The following is a 20890-nucleotide window of genomic DNA, read 5'->3' as shown; positions in this document are numbered from 1 at the left end:
GCAGAGGTCAGATCGATGTCACCCATCCATCAAGTGGGTCAGTTCTCCATGGAGAGGAGGAAGTTGGGGGTGGGATGAGAGGCCAGCTGCTTGCTCCAGCAGGAGACCCTCCCAATGAAAACATGAGGCCAGCTGCTTCCCTGGTGGCGCAGTGGTTAAGAATCTGCCTGCCAATGCAGGGGACACGGGTTCGAGCCCTGATCTGGGAAGATCCCACATGCCGTGGAGCAACTAAACCCGTGCGCCACAACTACTGAGTCTGCGCTCTAGAGCCCGCATGCCACAACTACTGAAGTCCACGTGCCTAGAGACCGTGCTCTGCAACAAGAGAAGCCGCCACAATGAGAAGCCCGCGCACCACAACGAAGACCCAACGCAGCCAAAAATAAAATAAATTAATTTAAAACAAACGAACAAACATGCGGCCAAGGGAGGGGCTGGACCACCACCCCCCAAAACAGGGAGACAGACAAACAAACAAGTGCAAAATGTTTTGTCAGTGATCACAGCACATTTACAACAGGTACAAAAGAGAAGGGTCTACTCTACTCGTGGGTGAAGGTCATAAAAATTCAGAAAAGGAGAAAGATGGGCTGACTTTGACAGATGAGGGGTGGAGGGACTTCCCAGGCAGAGGGAGCTTGAGCAAAGCCAAGGAGGTATGAAGTGCGGCCTGACACACTTAGAGAACTTTGGGGAGTAGTAGTTGGCATAGTTAGTTGCTCAGAGGAGTGTGGAAAGAAAAGAGGCTAGATTACAAATGCCCTGTAGGCCCTGATAAGGATTTGGGAATTTACTTCCATGTAACATAGATTGTGATATAATCTGATTCCTAGTTTAGGTGGAGGTGCAGACGATGGAGGAGCTCGGGTCAAGGAGAGGGATGCTGAGGACCTGAAATAAATCCACGGAGTGGGGAAAAGAGGTGATGAATGTAGAAGAGTTAAAATCCAAAGGACTTTGACCATCAACGGAATGCGGAGGAAGTAGAAGAGGAAACGGAAGAGTACTAGAGTCCCAATTGCTAGGCTGGACGACCTTTGAAGGTGACAAAGGTCACGGAGTCCGGGAGAAAGACTTGGAGTAAAAGATAATACGTTCAGTTTGGGAAATGTTGAGTTTGAGAGATGATGGTCACCTGGGTAAATCTCTCAGAGGCAGCCTGATGTGTTGTGCTGTAGCTAGAGGGAAAATCTGGGCTGAATGTATAGATTTACAAGTGACCAAAATAATTAAAGCTGTGGCTAGACAAAGTGAGAATAGAAAAGTACCCCCCTTCTTGTTGGAGGATTCTGTGTCCCTGCCTGCTCTCTTTCTTGCGAGTTGCAATGCCTCTTGCCGAAGGAATTTAGCTCCCCACCCACTGGTGTCATGCCGGGGCCACACAACTTGCTTTGGCCAGTGGTATGTGATGTACACTGTACCCAAAAAGCCCTAAGAGCTATAGTATGTTCCTGCAAGCTCTCTTGTGTCACAAGGCTGGCACGTGCCAAACAGGGGCTGATTTTCTAGCTGAGATCTGAGCATGAAAAAATGAGGACGGAGCAGAGTGTTAGTCTAACCTCATCCTGGAGGAGAGCCACAGCCCATAGCAGGGCTGTAGATGACCCTCAGTTGACATGCAGCAAGAGTGAGAAACTTTTGTTAGCCATTGAAACATTGGGGTCATTCATTACTATAGCAAAACTAATACCCACTCCTACCTCTCACCCCTTCTCAAATCTACTAGAATATCAATTCCATGAAAAGCAGGGGCATGATTTTGTTCATGGCTATTTCCCTGGGTCCAAAAATGATGACTGGCCCATAATAGTTGCTCAATAAAACTTGTTAAATGAGATGTCTTATCTAATACCTCTGTGCTTCCCTCTCTCTTAGGTAAGGACCTTGCTTCTCATTTCACTGAGAACATAAAGCAACAGAAGAGATTCATCTCACCTCCCTCCACCACATTTACCAGCAGACCTACCTCTGACCCATGATTTACTCTCTTCCCCCTGTTACAGTGGAAGGACTGTCTATGCTGCTAGCTCAGGCTGGTCCCTTCATCTCTGCACCAGATCCCCTGACTTTTACTCAGACTTTGTACCTGCAATCTTGTCTTTCTCTCTCTCTCTCTTCCCCTCCCTTCAGCATTTTAATCAGCATACCACTATACTGTAATATCTCCTTCTTAGAAAACAAAATAATCTTTTGAAAAACCTCGCTAATTGCCGGGGTTAGTGGGGAAGGGATGAACAGGTGGAGCACAGAGGACTTCTATGGCAGTGAAACTACTCTGTGTGATACTATCATGGTGGATACACGTCATTATACATTTGTCCAAACCCATAAAATGTACAACCCCAAGAGTGAAACCTGATGTCAACTGTGGACTCCGGGTGATGACGACGTGTCCATGCAGCATCATCAGTTGTAGCCAAAGTCCCACTTTGGTGGCGTGTTGCTAGTGCATGTGTGAGGGCAGGGGGGTCAATGGGAAATCTCTGTACCTACCGCTCAAGTTTTCTGTGAACCTAAAACTGCTCTAACAACGTCTTTTCTCCCCCCCAAAATCCCTCCTCAACAGCCTCACAACTCCCTCCAGCTACTGCCTTACATCCTCTGCTCCCCTTTAGGACACAGCCTCTCGTATGAGTTGTTCACGAACCAACTACACCACATCTCCCCCTGGATGCCAAATAGCATGGCCAGAACAGAACTCTTGATTCCAGTTCTCCCTCAGAACCCTAAACCAACTCCTACTCGGCTTCCCGATCTCAGTCAATGGCGACCTCTTTTACAAGTACTCAAGCCAAAGGTCTGAGTCATTCTTGATTCTTCTCTTTTCCTGACGTCTTCATCCAATCAATGAGGCAAGTCCTATGGGCTCTACTTTCTTTTTTTTTTGCCAAAATGATAGAAATTTATTTCTGTCTCAAACAATCAAGAGCCTAGAGGCTGGAAGAGAGGTTTCTCAAAGCCGGCATCAATCATTCTTTCTTGCTGCTCAGCCGTCTTCTTCCAATGATTCCCACTTCATGGCCCAAGATGGCTGCTTGGTTCCAGCCCTCAGGAGGAGAAAGGGACAAAGAAGTGCATGTCCTCCCTTTACAGACACTCTCCAGAGCTTCACACCATACTTGTGTTTACAGTGTTAGGGTCAGAATTTAGTCATCAGATGGGTAAGATGGAGGCAAGGGAGGTTGAGAAGAGAGTCTTGATTCCAGGAAGCCACGGGCCCAGCGAAAGATCAGAGAGAGGGGACAATGGATATTGGAGGATAACTAGCAGTCTACAGCTCAGACTCCTTAAATGTGTTCATGATTTCACTAACTACCCTGGGAGAGAGAACTTGTATCTCCCATGTTACAGATGAGGAAGTTGAGGCAGAGAGAGACTGAAAGATTTGCCCAGCATGCTTTCTGTCCTCTTTCTCTCCTTCCTTTGCTAACTTCCTTGTTCCTGCCCTGGACCTGGAACATAGGTCTCAGTTCCCCTTGATTATTTTCAAGGAGCAGGGTCTTTTCTGACTGATCGTGGGTTTGGTCACTAGCAATCCGGGCCACCTGCGGATCTGTGGTACCTGTTCCCTATGGGCTCTACTTTTAAAATGTATCCCCAGAGTGGGCACTTCTCACCGCCTCCAGACCAAGCCACCATCATCTCGCTTGGACAATGGTGATAACCTGGTCACTTTACTCCTCTGCTTTCAACTTTCCTGTGGCTTCCCATCGACTCAGAATAAAATCCCAAATTCCTGACCTGGTCTACAGACCCTGAAACAAGCCACCCCTCTTAACATTTCCAAATGCATCTTACCTCTGTCTTCCGGCTCATCCACTCACACCATCCTGCTTTCTGTTCCTAGATGTTGAGCTCATTCCTGATTTTCCCCCAAAGAGTTACATGCCTTGTTCCCTCACTTCACCCAAGTCTCTGGCCAAGTGTCAGCTCCTCCAAGGGGCTTTTTTTTTTTTCCCCTGTACGCGGGCCTCGCACTGTTGTGGCCTCTCCCGTTGCGGAGCACAGGCTCCGGACGCACAGGCCCAGCGGCCATGGCTCACGGGCCCAGCCGCTCCGCGGCATGTGGGATCTTCCCGGACCGGGGCATGAACCCGTATCCCCTGCATTGGCAGGCAGACTCTCAACCGCTGCGCCACCAGGGAAGCCCCAAGGGGCTTTTTAAAAAAAATTTATTTTTAATTTTTGGCTGTGCCACACAGCATGCAGGATCTTAGTTCCCCTACCAGACACAGAACCCGCACCCCCTGCAGTGGAAGCACAGAGTCTTAACCACTGGACAGCCAGAGAAGTCCTTGAGGGGCCTTTCTTGGCCTCTTCACCTAAAGAAGCATCCTCTCCATCCCCATCCCTGGCCTGCTTTACCTACCTGTATTGTTTTTCTTTGTAACGCTTATCACCATGGAACATTACACTGTAGGTTCATGTGTTTATTTGTTTATTGTCTGCCTCACCAAAACTTAAGCACCATAATAATGGCGAGGATTGCTGTCTGTTTTATTCTCACTATAATGCCAGTGCAATGTGCCTGGCAAACAGTAGGTATCAACAAATAGCAGTGGTAACGGCAAATGAGCTCAAAAATGAGTTCAGCAGAAAATGAAGAATTCCCTTCTTTGTATAAAACAGCCAAGTCGCCAAGGTAGGAAATACAGGTAACAATAGGCAAGATAGGGATTTTTTCAGAAAAAGACAAGTGAGTAAATTAGAAATTAGTCCTGTCTCCAGCCCGGATGAAATTAACCTAGTCTCAACAGCTCTCAATCTTGTCGTTTTGCAAACAAGAAACAGAATATGTCACAGTAGTTTGGGAAGGAAAAATATGAGGTTACTCAAAAAGTTTTGAACTTCTCAGAAAGAAATAATTTCATCAATTCGAGGTATTGTTAATACCTCACCTGACTGATGAGACAGATATTTGGATTCCATGAATTTAACCACTTGCTAATGTCACTTCTAGATTCTTCAAATGAGCTCCTCTGTTCTGTTTTCGTCCTCCAGGTGTCATAAAAAAAAATTTGCCCATTATGAAATAATCTTCTGGCTTCATTACCCCCCAAAGTCCCTGCTTTGTTTTTTTGTTGTTGTTTTTTTTTTTTTTTGCGGTACGCGGGCCTCTCACTGTTGTGGCCTCTCCCGTTGCGGAGCACAGGCCCCGGACGCGCAGGCTCAGCGGCCATGGCTCACCGGCCCAGCCACTCCGCGGCATGTGGGATCCTCCCGGACCGGGGCATGAACCCGTGTCCCCTGCATCAGCAGGCGGACTCTCAACCACTGCGCCACCAGGGAAGCTCCCTGCTTTGTTTTTATTTTTGTTTTGTTTCATTTTGTTTTCTCAAGCTCTGAAACTAGAAGTTGCCAGAAAGAATTGTGGAAAAACTGCAAGTTTTTAAACAGAGGATCAAAGTTGCTCAGAACCTAAAGAAGCAAAATGTTATACTCCTCCCTCCATGCCCCTCCCCTTGCTTGGCCTGCCCAGCTGAGTTCCTGGAGGCCCATCTGCTCTTAAGAAGAGGTGAGTCCAGAGCTTAAGAGAACACACTCAGCTCCTTACATCAGCTGGTTGATTGCATCCGATTCTCTGGATTCTTGGTTGAAAATACTGACCATCCTGCCTCCTAAAACTGAAGGTGTGAGTATAAACCAAACTCTTGGTGTAAGTGTGGACTCAGATATGCCACAATCAAATGATTTCTCCCGAAACTCAATTTCATAAAGTAAAAAGCCTGATGAAAACCAGTGAAGACTGATACCACATTACTCTTGTCTCTCAAAAGCAGAGGTCTGAATGAGTTCCCCACGCAATCTACATTCAACAGATTCTTAGTGAGTTTCTGTTCTGTGCCAGGTACTGCTCTGGGAATGAAAGGGCACGTGGAGGCATTTCCTGCCTCTAAGACACGTAGAGTTGAGTAGGAATGATCAGACGTGTCTCCAGAGACCCTGGACACAGTTGTAAATTGGGAATTGCCCTGAGAGTGATGGGATGTGGCGGGAGACCTGGGGACCCAGACATGACACCACTCCCAGCTAATTTTAAGTGTGGGCATTTCACAACCACAAGGAGAGTCTGTCTTCATTTGTAAAATGGAAATCCTGATATAGTACAGGGACCTCATCCAATTTCTGTGAGAAGCAGGTGGGATAATACATATGAAAAGCTTAGCTCGGTGCCTGCCCTGTAGCATGCATTTCATCAATGTCAGTGATTATTATTGGTATTACTGAGACATGGGGAAGAGAGGGCACGTCCAGACAGAGGGATTAGGTGAGATTCCCTTTAGCACAGATGTAGTGTTTGAGCTGGATCTTAAAGAGTAAGTTAGATTTGGACTTAAGGATTTGGCAGACAGAACCAAGAACAGAGGGGGCCATGCTAGGGGATTAGTGAGCAGTTGACGATTTTCATTTTGTTTGTTTTTTCTGTAGCAGAGACAGCATGAAGGAGAATCGGGGGGAGAATTCATGTTGGAGAGATAGGCTAGGGCAGATGATGAAGGATCTTGAATGCCAGGCTAAGGAATCTGGGCTTAATTTCAAGGACATTAAGGACATTTCTAAGATTCTAAGTTTTCGATAAAAGAAGGGGGGAAATTACCGTGTTCTTCAGAAAGATTAAGCTGAACATAATGGGTAAGAATTATGGAGGAGTAAGAGGTAATAATACATTTGAGCCAGGGAATCCACTTGGGAACCCAGGTAGAGGTCTAGACAAAAAATGATACAGGGGAGCTTCCCTGGTGGCACAGTTGTTGAGGGTCTGCCTGCCGATGCAGGGGACACGGGTTCATGCCCCGGTCCGGGAAGATCCCACATGCCGCGAAGCGCCTGGGCCCGTGAGCTGTGGCCGCTGAGCCTGCGCATCCGGAGCCCGTGCTCCGCAACGGGAAAGGCCACAACATGAGAGGCCCGCGTACGCAAACAAACAAACAAACAAACAAAATGATACAGGTATTCCTACATACCCCCTCCAAATACCCACAGCCACTGAGCTCAGATGGGGCCCAGAATCTGCTCCAGGCAACTATTGGTAATGGATCAGCTCTGGCTTGAGAGATAAAATGCATTACTACCCATCCCTGAACTAGAGCCACAATGGAAGAGGTGAGGGGGTTTTGCTGATTTCCATCTAGCAAACGTATCCTGCTCTCAAACAGAAAGGGAGAAAAGGAGCGTCACTTTTTGACAACCTCTGTGGCATCCAATTGGAAGAGTCTTCATAAGCTACAAAATGATAGCAAAGTCAATTTTTAACCATTAGAGACAGAGGACTTGGTTTTTGATTCATACACACCAACTGTTCGCTCCCAGGATTTTATGCGCAGGGCAATTCACAGCAATCAAACAGTTCCTTAGAAACTAGACATGTGAGTAGGGGAAGAGGAATTTGATTCAAAGTGGATTTTGATTTTCCATGGTACCCTGCTACTAGTAAAATCTGGTGGAAATTACAAATTGTAGAAATTCAACTCAGCGTCTCAATAACAGGATGTACCTGTAGATTTCGTAGAATTTGCAGCAGCATTCTCTTGACACCAGTTTGAGAGAAATAAGACTGTTTTCACAGAACCAACTGGGGCCAAATCTGAAGCAGCATTACATCAATACTGCTCATCCCCTCAATGATGGCAGGCATCAATCACGGCAGATACAGTCCACCATCTAACAAACACGGATTGAAGACTTCTGCGTTCGGGCCTCTCTTGCATTGATTGATTCTCTACTTGAGGGATTACCAATCTGACAGATATGTTTGCAGTTAGCTGGGAGCTTGTCTGATTCCCAACCCCCCAAATTAGATGGTGGGCTCTTTGAGAGCATGTGCATCTCCCAGTACTCATTGAATTGAATTATACTAAAGAACGCTCCCCCAGAGTGCATGAACTATGGAATAAAGTAAATTGTGGGACCTCCAGTGGAGATTTCAGGTCCACAGCTAAGAGATAAGGGGCAGAGAAAGGGCTGGGACACCACAGGCCTGAGAAAACCACCTCTTACGGAACCGCATAAGGCATACCCACTATGTAAACAACAGGTTTCCTGTACCACCTGTGGTCATCACACTGCCATTATCCAAGAAGGCAAAGGTTCTCTTCTCTTGGATTCTGACTCTGAGACCACAGCTCAGCACATCGCTCTGCTAGAGAAAGGAGGGTGTGAGATGAGAGAGCAAGGCTGCTTTCATGTGGTGCAGCTGGGTGAGGCAGGGCAGGCCTGGGCGGCTAAGCGTCCCTGCAAACCCATCAGTCATTTCCCTTGTCAAGGGCCCACCTCCTTTTCTCTTTGAGTAGATCGTGAGCACCCTCTGAGCGGGGATATGCCCTCATTTCTTGGATTCCCCAGGTCCTATCACAGCACTTGTTTAACTATAGGTGCTCAGTCAACATCTGTAGATGGATGACTTGACAGAAGTGAAATCCTTTTATCCAAGTCTCACCTTCTCTCTTTCTTGGACTTCCCTTGAAGATGTTAGAAAAAATGAAATGGTAAAAAGGGCAGAAGCAGGAAAGAAAGGGGAGAAATCATGTGATTCTGAGCTAAATATGTTTCCCCCTTGTCCCAACCTCACATAGAAAGCCGTGCTCAGCACTTGAACGCATCCTCAAAGCGAATGCAACTCCAAAAGGCATGAACAAGAAATGGGCATTTGACTCAAGATTTTTGTGGAATTGTGGAATGTTGGGGAAAAGGGTGAACATTGCAAAGCCAATCGCGAAGTGTCACCCTCCAGTGATTTTTTAAATCTCTTCTGAGCTCTCTATTATCCCCCCAAAGTTTCCCTTAATTTTTCACTCTATCCTAATCCCCTCTCTGCCACTTTCTCTCAACCCTCCTTCCCCCTCATTCATCCACCATTTCTTTTTTCTGTGGAGCAATTTTTCTCGCCCTTGGCTTCTCTAGTGTGCATACTCATACCCATCCTCGCAAGGACGCCTTGGAGAACTAGTGTTTTAATACCCGAAAACAGTAATACGTGGATTCAGTAGAGAGCTCACCCTAGCAAACTTTAGTCTCCAGGATGACCCCCTCCCACGATGGTTGGGGCTAGCATCACCAGGTGGGACTCACCATCACTCACTGTGGTCACTTGTCTCTTTCTTCCTTACCCCAGCCTTCTCTTATTTCATCCTTTTTAATTTCTGCATTCATTCTTTCATAACCCACTTTTTTTTTTTTTTTTTTTGCGGCACGCGGGCCTCTCACTGTTGCGGCCTCTCCCGTTGCAGAGCACAGGCTCCGGACGCGCAGGCTCAGCGGCCATGGCTCACGGGCCCAGCCGCTCCGCGGCATGTGGGATCTTCCCGGACCGGGGCACGAACCCGTGTCCCCTGCATCGGCAGGCGGACTCTCAACCACTGCGCCACCAGGGAAGCCCTCATGACCCACTTTTTAAATCTTTCTTTCATAGGAGAATCTGTGCCACTTGGGACTAGGGGCATTGTTGAAATGACCATTGACAAGCCATAATGGCGAGCGAAGGAAAAGTGAAAGAAGGTGATTGATTTCTCACCGCCTCTTCCTCTTTCACCTGCTACTCCTTTAGACCCCCTCCTCCCCAACCTAGATTCTGATCAATAGAAACGGTTTGTTATAAGCTCTTCATTAGTGGGATGGAGGGAGAGATTGGAGAGCCAAGGCTTAGGGTGCTCTGGGTGATAAGCGACAAAGACAAAGTTCCTGTCTTCAAAGACCAAACAAGAGAGTGGGAATGAGAGAACAACCAGGACTGAACAACTAACGTCTATCCATTAATTGAGCTTTTTGGAACTCACCTAACCTCAGCTTCACACACCTGGATTGAATCATCTGCCATAGTCTTCCACCTCCCCTCCCCGCCCCGGCCCCACTCCCCACCCCGCCGCCCTCTTTATTTCACATTTACTAGCAACTTTGCCTGGGAGTGTTCAAGGGAAGGAAAAGATGAAACTCAAATCAATGAATTTCACTTCTGCCAAAGCTCACAACTTCCATCCTCTACCTCTTGCTTCCAAATACCAGGTATTAAAAACTGCATTTTTTGGGCTTTCCTGGTGGCGCAGTGATTGAGAATCTTCCTGCTAATGCAGGGGGACATGGGTTCGAGCCCTGGTCTGGGAGGATCCCACATGCCGCAGAGCAGGTAGGCCTGTGAGCCACAACTACTGAGCCTGTGCGTCTGGAGCCTGTGCTCCGCAACAAGAGAGGCTGCGACAGTGAGAGGCCCGCGCACCGCGATGAAGAGTGGCCCCCGCTTGCCGCAACTAGAGAAAGCCCTCGCACAGAAACGAAGACCCAACACAGCAAAAATAAATACATTTTTTTAAAAAAAACTGCATTTTTCCTTTGCAAGATATTCCGACATCAATCCTTCTGCCATTCCAATTTGCATCATCACCTCATTCGGGTCCTCATTATTTCATGCCCAAAGAGCATCTCTGTCCCTCTAATCTCCCCTGCAACTTAAATCACTCCTGTACCAGCTCAGGCTAATTATGTCACTTGAATTATGTCCCACCCCTCTTTAGACATTATCAGTGGCTGAAGTCCAAACATCTCATTCTGTCCTTTGAGGTCCACCTCAGTCTAAATCCAACTGACATTTCTACCCTTGGCTCCCACCACCTGTCTACCTACCTCTGTTTCTAATTGGCCATCGACCACGCCTTCCCACCTCAGTATCCACCTACCAAGGTGACAGCCATGCTTCAAGGACAATTCTTAGCCGGTCCAGATCATATCAACCCAGTAGTTTTCCCTTCCTGAATTTCTATTGCTTTTATCATGATCGTTACTATTTGTCATCTTTTACTGCTACAAAATTGTCACAAACCTCAGATAAGGCAGCGTGGGTCAGAAATGTGTTGTCTGATGCAATGAACAGTCCCTTCTGGGAAGTACCAAGTGTTTCTGATAATAGAATTGAGCAATTTCCTGAAAAATTGAGATTCAGCTTGCACAGTTAACCATCTCTCCTGGGAGGAACCTAGTTACCTTTAACCAAATGTTCCTTTCTTGAACATAATCAGTGTTAACTAGCCACCTTTTCTTCCATAAAGAATTTCTACCAGGAAAGAAAACTGTGACCTGGATTGATTGGAAATTACCTCCTTGCAGTGGGCCTGAAACAAACCTTCGACACGTGCTCACAAAGAATTTGTCTGAAGTTGCTTTAACAGATGCCAGTTACATTTTTATGGGTATGTATCTTTAAAAATAGCAGTTGGATACCCACGTGTGTTACAGTGTGTTGGGTCACGTGAGTTCAGCTTCCTAGAGGCCCGTAACTTGGCATGAAGATCTTTAAGCTGAGGTCCTCAAAGTGACCGAGAGTCTCCTGAAACGGCCTGCCAAATTCCTGGGGATGTGCTGATGTACATTTTTTCCAAGGGAAGAAATCAGAGATTCCATCAGATTCTCAAAAGCCTAATCACCCCTCCCCCCACCAAAGATTAACCACCAGACTAGAGGGAAAAAAGGCGTAGGAATAGTGAATGATAGAGTCAGTCTGTTACGGAACCAGGTTCGTCTTACCCAACACAGCAAGACAAAAACGTTGGGACGCTGAGGTTTGAAGCAGAGAGGGATTATTCACAAGGCAGCCAGGCGAGGAGATGGAAAAACAAGTCTCAAATCCAGCTCCCCTAAGGCAAGGGGCCGGGGCATTTATGGGATGAAGACTAAAGGAGCAGGGTGATCTGAGGCATAGGGAGCGTGGGGAAAGCTGATTGGGAAAAGGTGTGATGATGGTCGTTCTGCACAGGCGTAACTAAGCTACAGGCCTCCGCATGTTCAAAAGGTCACCACGTGGACACGTGCACCTGCCCAGTTGAAGGGTCAGTGGTCCTGTCTAGTCATAACCAGCTCAGCTTGAAATAGACACAGCTGACTCCAAACTCCTAAAAGACAACTTGGGCAAATATCTTATTGTTTAGGCTACATGCCACTTCAAGGACGTGCAAGTCTTAAAATGACCTTGATGAGTGAAGATGGGTGAAATGGATTTAACCCAGGGTTTCGAGGCTAAAGGATTAGAAAGTGACAGTCAAGTGTCTTTCCTTCTTAATCGTAAATCCACTAAGGGCAGCAGCTTTGCTCTATGGAGCCTCAGTACGAAATTATACACAATTCACGACAGACTCGATCTGCTTTCTCCTCCTCTCCTCCCATCTCAGCCTTGACACTGTGCTGTCAAGATCAGGAGACAAGACTGAAAGCTCAGCTCAGTGCAAACTGTAAAAGATAACCAAGTTATCTGTCTTACATGAGTCCATCTTAGCGCCGAGAGACACCTGGTCTTCTTATTTTGTTAGAAAAATTCAGGGGACTTTGTGATATATTTTTAAAGCTTTTCATTAATATGAATGTAAATATTTCATCATTGCAATCCATTAAATACTTAAAGATATTTTTTTCTGCTGCTGTACTAGTGAACTAGGTGTTGCTTAGCTATTTGAACTTCAGCAACGTCTTGGTTCAGAGGTCAAGATGTTTCTGTGAAACTTTAAAATAATATTAAGAAGAAACCTGGATTGAATAACATGTCAAACAATTGAATCATTTAGCTAGATTTAGTATTTAGAGCCCTACATTTTGAAAAGGTAAGGTAAAACATTTTTGGTTAGAAGTTCACAAAATGCTGGGTTTTTTTCCATGTATGATGAGTAAGACCGAGGCTATTTTGATGGTTGTTCTTACGGGATTTGAGAATGGATGAGTCCTTCCTAAGCAAGCCTGCTGCCCCAAGGAAATCACCGATACAGGAGCACGTGATGTTTGATCGGTCTACTGGGACCAATGATATTAGTCAGGGTAAGCTAAGCTGCTGTAACAAAAGACCCAACAAGAATGTGACTTGATGTACAAAAATATCTACCACTTTCCTGTATAGCAATTTGAGGTACATGTTCCAGGTCATAGGTAGCTGTGCTCCAGGCATTCAGAAACCCAGGTGGGGCACCCAACTTCCACGATTACTCTGGTCACAGCCTTCCAGCCAGCTGGAAAGAAGGGAAGCCAGGCAGAGGTGCTAAACATCACTTCCGCTAACATTTCCTGGCAAGAACATCACCACAGAACCACACTTAGCTCCAGGAGGCTAGGGAATGTGTTCTAATCATTCGCCCAAGACGAAGGGAAGGATGATTTGGGGAACCTGCTGGCCGTCTCCATCCCACCAACTGTCATGGTGTGGTTGTCAACTTCTTGGTCTCTAGTCTCTGTTCTGTAACTGGGGTTTTAATTTCATCATGTGTTTATGATATTATTCAGTTTAACGAATCCCCACATTTATATCATGTTGACTTGGCTCTGTGACTAAAAGAATTTTAACATGGTTCTCCCAACGGGACTGACTAAAAAACACGTCCTAACATTTCAAAGTGAAAATGAAAAATTCCAACCTGAAATTTCTTTAAAATGGAGAAGTGAGCTTCCCAAGATAAAACAACTGATCATTTTTTTGAGCAGTGTGCAATTTCTACATTCTTCCTTTTTCCTCAGCATTCCAGTGCAGGATAAGATGTCAAATGTGAGCCTCTGATACGAGGCTCTAATTCAGCAACACCACTCATAAAAATTATAGTTATTTGGGCTTCCCTGGTGGTGCAGTGGTTGAGAGTCCGCCTGCCGATGCAGGGGACACGGGTTCGTGCCCTGGTCTGGGAAGATCCCACATGCCGCGGAGCGGCTGGGCCCGTGAGCCATGGCCGCTGGGCCTGTTCGTCCGGAGCCTGTGCTCCGCAGCGGGAGAGGCCACAACAGTGAGAGGCCCGCGTACCGCAAAAAAAAAAAAAAAAAAAAAATTATAGTTATTTGACTAAAAAGACCCCCCAGACAACTACAGGAAGAAAACCTCCAATTGAACTAATATGAAACCCATCTGCTAATTGGCGGTGGGGGTGAGAATAAAGTTTCTAAATTATAAAAAAGACCCCCCAAATCACTATTTTTGTTTTCATAGTTTGTATATTATTTTTAATAATAAAAATGTAAAATAAAAGATGTTTAATCTATTTTGCTATTATTTTGTTACTAGTAAAATGGATTTAACTCTTCTAATTATTGTGAGGAGGGGTTGAGGGAGGTTCTGTTGTAAAGCAAAAAAAATTACAATTCAAGTTTTGATTATTTTACATATCAGTGAATTAATCTGTGAGATTAATGTTTGCTACTTACTTCAGTCCAAATGTACCTTATAAGTCCTGGTTAATATTTCTTTGATCCTTAAAAATTTGTAAATATATATCATTAAATTTAATATTACTTTAACTTCATAGAAGAAAAAGAAACTGATATAAAACTGAAGGTTTTGAGGACCTCCCTGGTGGCACAGTGGTTAAGAATCCGCCTGCCAATGCAGGGGACACGGGTTCGAGCCCTGATCCGGGAAGATGCCACATGCTGTGGAGCAACTAAACCCGTGCGCCACAACTACTGAGCCGGCACTCTAGAGCCCGCAAGCCACAACTACTGAAGCCCACGCACCAGAACTACTGAAGGCTGCGCGCCTAGAGCCCGTGCTCCGCAACAAGAGAAGCCACCGCCATGAGAAGCCGGCGCACCGCAACGAAGAGTAGCCCCCGCTTACCACAACTAGAGAAAGCCCGCACGCAGCAATAAAGACCCAACATAGCCAAAAATAAATATTTTAAAAAAATAATAAAAAAATAAAACTGAAGTTTTAGTAAACTTTAGGTAACTGTTACTTTCCAAGAAGAAATATTAATTCCTAAGACCCTCTAGAGTTTAAAAACATATGAAGCACCTTCAAAGCTTGGAGGTCATTACGATTTGTTTGCTCCTTCCCTGCACGTGTGCTCGTTCTCTGAGCTGGGCCGGATTGCACATCTTGGCCTCGTTTTCCTTTTACGGCTTTACTCTTGAAGTGTGGGCACTAACTGTCCTCTTCTCCTTCCCTTTCTGAATAATTCAGCTAAAGCTTTCTGGTGGAGCAAAGGAGGGGAGACAACTGTGTGTCCGGTGGGAGGTGACACTGTAGCCCAGAGTTGGGGGGCGGTCACAGCCCAAAGGGGGTGAGGACGGTGTCTTTATGGGGAGACCATCCAAGATGAGGAGTCAGGGTCCAAGCAGAGCGGAGCAGGGGTCCCCACAGGGAGAAACCCAGTGGGGGGAGTCAGAACCTGATCAGGTGGGGGGGTCCACAAAGACAGGCAGATACACTAGTGTTATCAGAGTCCACGTTGGGGGGAGGGGGCTGACACCTAGTGCTGGTGGCAAGGTTGTCAGAGCTCACACAAGGGGAGGAGGTCATTCCCAAGGGGAACGACTTGGGATGGGGGTGCAGCACCCAAGCAGGGTCAGAAGGACATCCATGGGGGCGGGGGGGTGACCTGGTAAGAGCTGTCAGAGCCTGATCAGGCGAGGGGGCCATTCCCTCAGAGTCTGGGGGTGGGCTCAGAACAGGGATTCAGAGCCTGAGCAGGCAGAATAGGGTACCTGTGTGGGGAAAGGGATGGCGGCAGAGATGAGAGACTGGTAACATACAGGGGGACTGATCAAATGTAAACAGACAAGGGCTAACGAAGCCAATTTCCCACCATCAGGGAAGAGAGTTACCAACACATACAGAAAAGGAAAAAAACTAGAATTCAATCCTGTGGTGCTCAGGTGGATTTGGGATGTTGGGATGTATCAGTGTGAACTCATGGTTTCCAATATGTATAGATGGATACAGAAATATAAAGGGTGTGTGTGTGTGGGGGGGTGTACATGCATGTATTCCTCACCTCTGTCCCTAGCTCTGTTCATTGGGGGAGCCTAGGAGTAGTGCCACCCCAATAGCAATGAGCATATCTTGGCATCAAAACACTATTTCCCTCTGAAGGAACCCGGACTCTCTGGATTAATGGCTGATTCCAGGGCTGGGACAGAGAAAGTACAAGATGAGCCTGGAAGAATCTCCTTATGCTCCCAAAGCAAAGAAGTACAGAAAGAATGATGGGGATGTGTCAAAAGGACACAGAAGCCACCTTGAATGGACTCGCGGTGGACAAACAGGAGACAGTTTGAGCACTGAAATAAATGACAGCGATAGATTATAACCCAGTGAAAAAGATAGAAAATCCTGAGTCTGTACACACAAATAAATGAATAAATTGAAAGTCTGATGTGTAACACGATATTTACTTCTTATCACCAAGTCCTTACTTATTACAAAGAGGGTTAGGGTTAGGGTTATAGTGACTGTAAAGTGGGGGCCCCTGGGAGACACCACCTGGATCAAGGGATTAAAGTGAACATCGTCAATTCTGTATTTGGAACATCACAGTGGCAGCTACTCTTCCATGGTTTGTGGGGGGGAGTTATTTATATTATACTTCCAATTTTTCTGTAAGTTTATTTCAAAACTATACGATAATCACTGTAGCCAGGCAAAGTCTCCAGCTTAATAACAGGGACAGCCCGGCAGATAACAGGAATTGCCGCACTCATCCCATGGTTGAAATGTTTCCACAATGAGCATAAGCCTGCTCTGGAATCGTAAAAGATAATCCTGTCACATTTCGATAAAGTATTTCACTCGTGGAAAGAGATCAGTTCATGCTTTTCTCTGCAAACTCTGGTACTTAATCTGGAAACCACTCTTGGTCCATGTGCAGCCTTTCAAAGCCCTTTTCAGAGATCATAATTACCTTTCTTAGAGAATATCAGAATGTTCTTAGAGAATTATCAACAACACATATCGGAACCATGAATTGCTTTGGCTTGCCTGGATGGTTCTTCCTTTTGTCAATATTTTCACTTGCTTTCTAATATCTTTTAAATTGTATTTTACTATAACTACATGATTACATGAATCTCCACTTAGCAAAACACAGTCAACCATTTCGTGAAAATCAGAAGATAGCTCTGATCTCTAACAGGGAAGGGACTTCCCTGGCAGTCCAGTGGCTAAGACTCTGCGCTCCCAATGCAGGGGGCCCAGGTTCGATCCCTAGTCGGGGAACTACATCCCACGGGCTGCAACTAAGAGTTTGAATGCTGCAACTAAAGATCCCACACATGGCAGCAAAAGTCCTGAGTACCCCCAACATCGAAAACCAAAGTCCACATTTTAGTAATGATCCTTCTTTTGGGTTTTTTTTTCCCACAAATTTATTTATTTTTGGCTGCCTTGGGTCTTCATTGATGCGCACGGGCTTTCTCTAGTCGTGGCGAGCAGGGGCTACTCTTCGTTGCGGTGCGCGGGCCTCTCATTGTGGTGGCTTCTCTTGTTGTGGAGCACGGGCTCTAGGCACGTGGGCTTCAGTAGTTGTGGCGCATGGACTTAGCTGCTCCGCGGCATGTGGGATCTTCCCGGACCAGGGCTCGAACACGTTGTCCCCTGCACTGGCAGGCGGATTCTTAACCACTGCACCACCAGGGAAGTCCCCAGTAATGATCTTTTAAGAGAAAGACACATCTGGTGGCAAAACATCTTATAAAATGACAACTCACATGCAGGAACCCAGAGCATCGTGGTGAAATAATTATGGCTAGTACTGATTATAAATCTTGGGAGAGTATTCATGAGTTCTGAGTATGGAGACCCCACCCGGATGCCCACTAGACTTTTTAAAGGGATCCGTGGTCAGACAGCTTTAGGAAATTCCCGTCCAGGACCAAGACTGCTCCCCCACACTCCTGGCATGACCTTGCCCCCCATCTTGTGTGGCACCTGCCCACTCCTCCGGGAGCTGCAAGTCTGGGGAAGGACCTCAGTTTCACAGTGACACCAGTTTATGAAACTCTAGCTGAGACCACTGCCAAGAAGTGCTTGCTCACCCTCCTTCAACGGCAGGGGGAATCTCCCTCCCCTTTTCAGGGGAACGCTGAAGAAAGGATTCATACACGAACCCCAATCTTCTCACCAACCCCGGCCCACACCTCCCAGCAACTGAACTTAAAAAAAAAAAAAAAAAAAGCTGGTTAAAACCACTTCCTATATTTGAGACTAGAGAAGAGAGTGGTAGGCACGATTTCCTGACTGAACAAACCAGGCTAATACTTATAGAGAGCAAGTGCTGACTGTCCTAGAGACGGATGGACCAGCGAGGATGACAACCTGGGCGGATTGATCCTTCCCCAGCCTCCCAGCGCGACGCCAGCAAGAGGCTGAAAGGAAACCCAGCATTCTGCAGAGAAGTACCTTTTCTTCCTGGCCCTCACATCGGCAGCTGATCCCAGGGGCCCGGACGATGGAGCCAGGCTTGCTGATGTGGGGATTCTTCGTATTCATCGTCGTACCTGGCTGCGTGACAGGTAAGGGGTCACTGGTGTCCTCGGAGTCCTGGGAAGGCTAAGGATGTCGACTCTCCCCAGCCACAGAATCCGAGAGGCACCTAAGTAGAAAGTACGGGGAAGGGGGTTGAATCCTGGGTTCTACCCCTATGTCCACAGCCCACCGGGGGCCCATTTTATGCCTCAATTATCGCCGACCTATAAAGAGAACTTGGAACGGTGGGCTCTCTGTCGCTCAAAGTCTTTGACGGCTGATTCTGGGAAGAATAGGGTGATGTGATATTTGAATGTTAGCATACTAATGAGCAGAGTCCTCAAGAACTTGGATTTTCCACTGAATTCAGTTTTCCACTGCACCCACAAAGCTGTAAGATAATACCAAGAATCTACTAGGAGTCTAAGACCAGGTGAATGTCTGGCAGACATTACTAACTCATATATGAAACATTGGGATCATTTAAGATCTCAGAAGAGTTAAGCCTCAAGGATGTATACTTTGTTTTTTACTGTCTCAGGAAATAATACCTAGGAAGTTTCTTATATGTGTAACTTTATAGAAGTTTAAAAAAAATAAGCATATCACTTTCAGAACATTAATTCTTATGTTCTTATGTGTATATATGCATGTATGTATGTGTGTGGATATATACATATATATATATATATATATGAAAGTTTTGAATTCCTTTCATCCTTTCAAAAGGGTTTGTCAGTTTTTTTTTTAAGCAATAAGAAACCACCAACTTCTACCTCAAACCTCCTTCTTAATTGAGTGTGAACTTTCTAATAACATCTTCCCTTGCTTATGCAGGAAAACAGGTAAGATATCAGAGTCTATGATTTTATATCCTTCGTTTCTAGATATATAATGGTGCTAAGTGGTCACAGAAAGATACGTTAAGAAGTGAAACAGGGTGATGCATAAGGAGTCTTTTTTGCTTGTTTAGGGGAAATGACCAAGTCACTGGGCTGTGAAGTGACCCAGGTGTAGGATCTTCTTTACTTTAAAGTGAAAAGTGGGCGTGATTTTAGGAAGGCTCATAATGAGATTTCTACCTCCACAGGGTCTTTGCAAAGTGGGAGGTCAAGCCAAGCCAGAACAGAAAAGTCTTTACAGTTAATCATGCCTCATCTCTGGGAAACACATTTCAAGTAAACGCGTGTTATTGCCAGCCGATGATGACTTATCTGAAGATTTGAATGGTCTTGTAGCAGTGAGGCCTCCTTCATACACTCGCCTCTTCAAAAATCTATCCAATACGTCTTGTTCCCCTTTTCAACACTGTAGGAAATACTAAAATGAACAAGACATAGCCTCACTCCTTAAGAGACATATAACCTAGTAAGGGGAAGAAAGGCATAGATATAATAACAGCAGTATGGGTGGAATGGGATAAGATCTAGGGGAGCAGGGGTATATCAGGGAAAGCTTCCTGAAAGCAGCAGCAAAAAGTGCCCTGAGGGGGCAGTGAATTTCCCTGAGTGGAGATTCCAGATAGAGAGGCCCACAGGAGCAAAGACACAGCAGAGCATCAGGGAACAGCCCCCAGCCTTGGACGGGGATGTGGGGTTGCTGGGGATTGAGACTGGAAAGGTAGGATGGCGTCAAATGAATGACCCAAGGCCTTCGTAACAAGTTTAAAAATTTAAACTTCATTTGGGAGTCAATAAAAGACTACTAGAAAGTAAAAATGACCATTTATAGAGTACCTTCTATGTGCCAGACGTGTAAGTCTTCTTTTCCTCTTCATAGCCCCTTTGCAAGGTGGATGTCACCAACCCATGAGATGAAGAAGACCTCAAAACTCAGAGGTCACACAGGCAGTGACAGAGCCAGGACTCAAGCCCAGTTTTCTCAGCCATGTGCTCTTTCTGGTCCCTGCAGACAGGGTCCGAGCTCTACAGAGATGATTCCGTAGAGAGAGTAAGTGCACAGACAGGGCATGAAATGGTCCCATCCAGAGGCAAGTGAGGACTTGGTAGCTAAAGAGAATGATACGGGCTGAGTTTCTGGGATCCACATATGGCTTAGGAACCACTCCAGGGTGAGAAATAATCTCATCTCAGGCTTTTTCCTCCCTGGGGAACCCAGTCTTCAAATAAACAAATCTTTTTATTCCTCAGAAGGGAGAGTTGCTAACGAAATCAATCAGACTGTCAACAGATGCAATTTCTAGCTGATTCATAAGGCAGATTTTCAGTCTGAAAATTTCCAAAGCCACCATTTAAAATTGTGATGGGTGACAGGGGATGTATTAGTCAACGTGAGTGTTTTGAGTCTCTGTATTACTGGGTCCTGGGATGTGGTTGAAAAGAGAATTCTCCTGATGTTGCCAACAGGCACGTTATTGAAGGTGCCTTTCTCAGCATTGTGGAAATTCTGAGAGTTTATCTATGCCTTGATCATCTTTCTTTCATTCTAGGAATTCTGTGATCAAATCTTCATGCCCTAGACTCAAAAAAAAACAATGCAGAAAACCATTAAGATGATATTTTTGTCTAATTATCCTTTCTTGTAAAGATGACTGCCCACACTGGAATTTCCATCTTCACATGTATCATTAAAACACAAAATGTTTAACTCTTCATATTTAATCATTCAATTTCTCTAGATCCCAAGGTGTTATTACCACTGTTTCCTTGCTCATCTTTAAGATGTACTTTGGAG

The 20890-nt window shown here is 45.7% G+C and overlaps 1 protein-coding gene across 2 annotated transcripts in view; it reads left to right on the top strand.

The window, feature by feature from the left end:
• Positions 1–17313: 17313 nt before the first annotated feature.
• The window catches only part of IL2RA (interleukin 2 receptor subunit alpha), a 44482-nt gene continuing 40905 nt past the window's right edge, over positions 17314–20890 (top strand). For both annotated transcript variants that reach the window (XM_027121560.1, XM_027121558.1), the window contains exon 1: positions 17314–18243. In XM_027121560.1, the coding sequence (XP_026977361.1) occupies positions 18180–18243 (64 nt within the window). In that variant the 5' untranslated portion in view covers positions 17314–18179. The remainder of the gene's footprint in view (positions 18244–20890) is intronic.

This window comes from Aethalodelphis obliquidens, unplaced genomic scaffold, assembly GCF_003676395.1.
Source record: "Aethalodelphis obliquidens isolate GAN/ISIS:26980383/991018 unplaced genomic scaffold, ASM367639v1 scaffold23, whole genome shotgun sequence".
Taxonomy (NCBI): Eukaryota; Metazoa; Chordata; class Mammalia; order Artiodactyla; family Delphinidae; genus Aethalodelphis; species Aethalodelphis obliquidens.
Note: the sequence above shows the minus strand (reverse complement) of the source record. Positions and strands in the feature narration are given on the sequence as shown.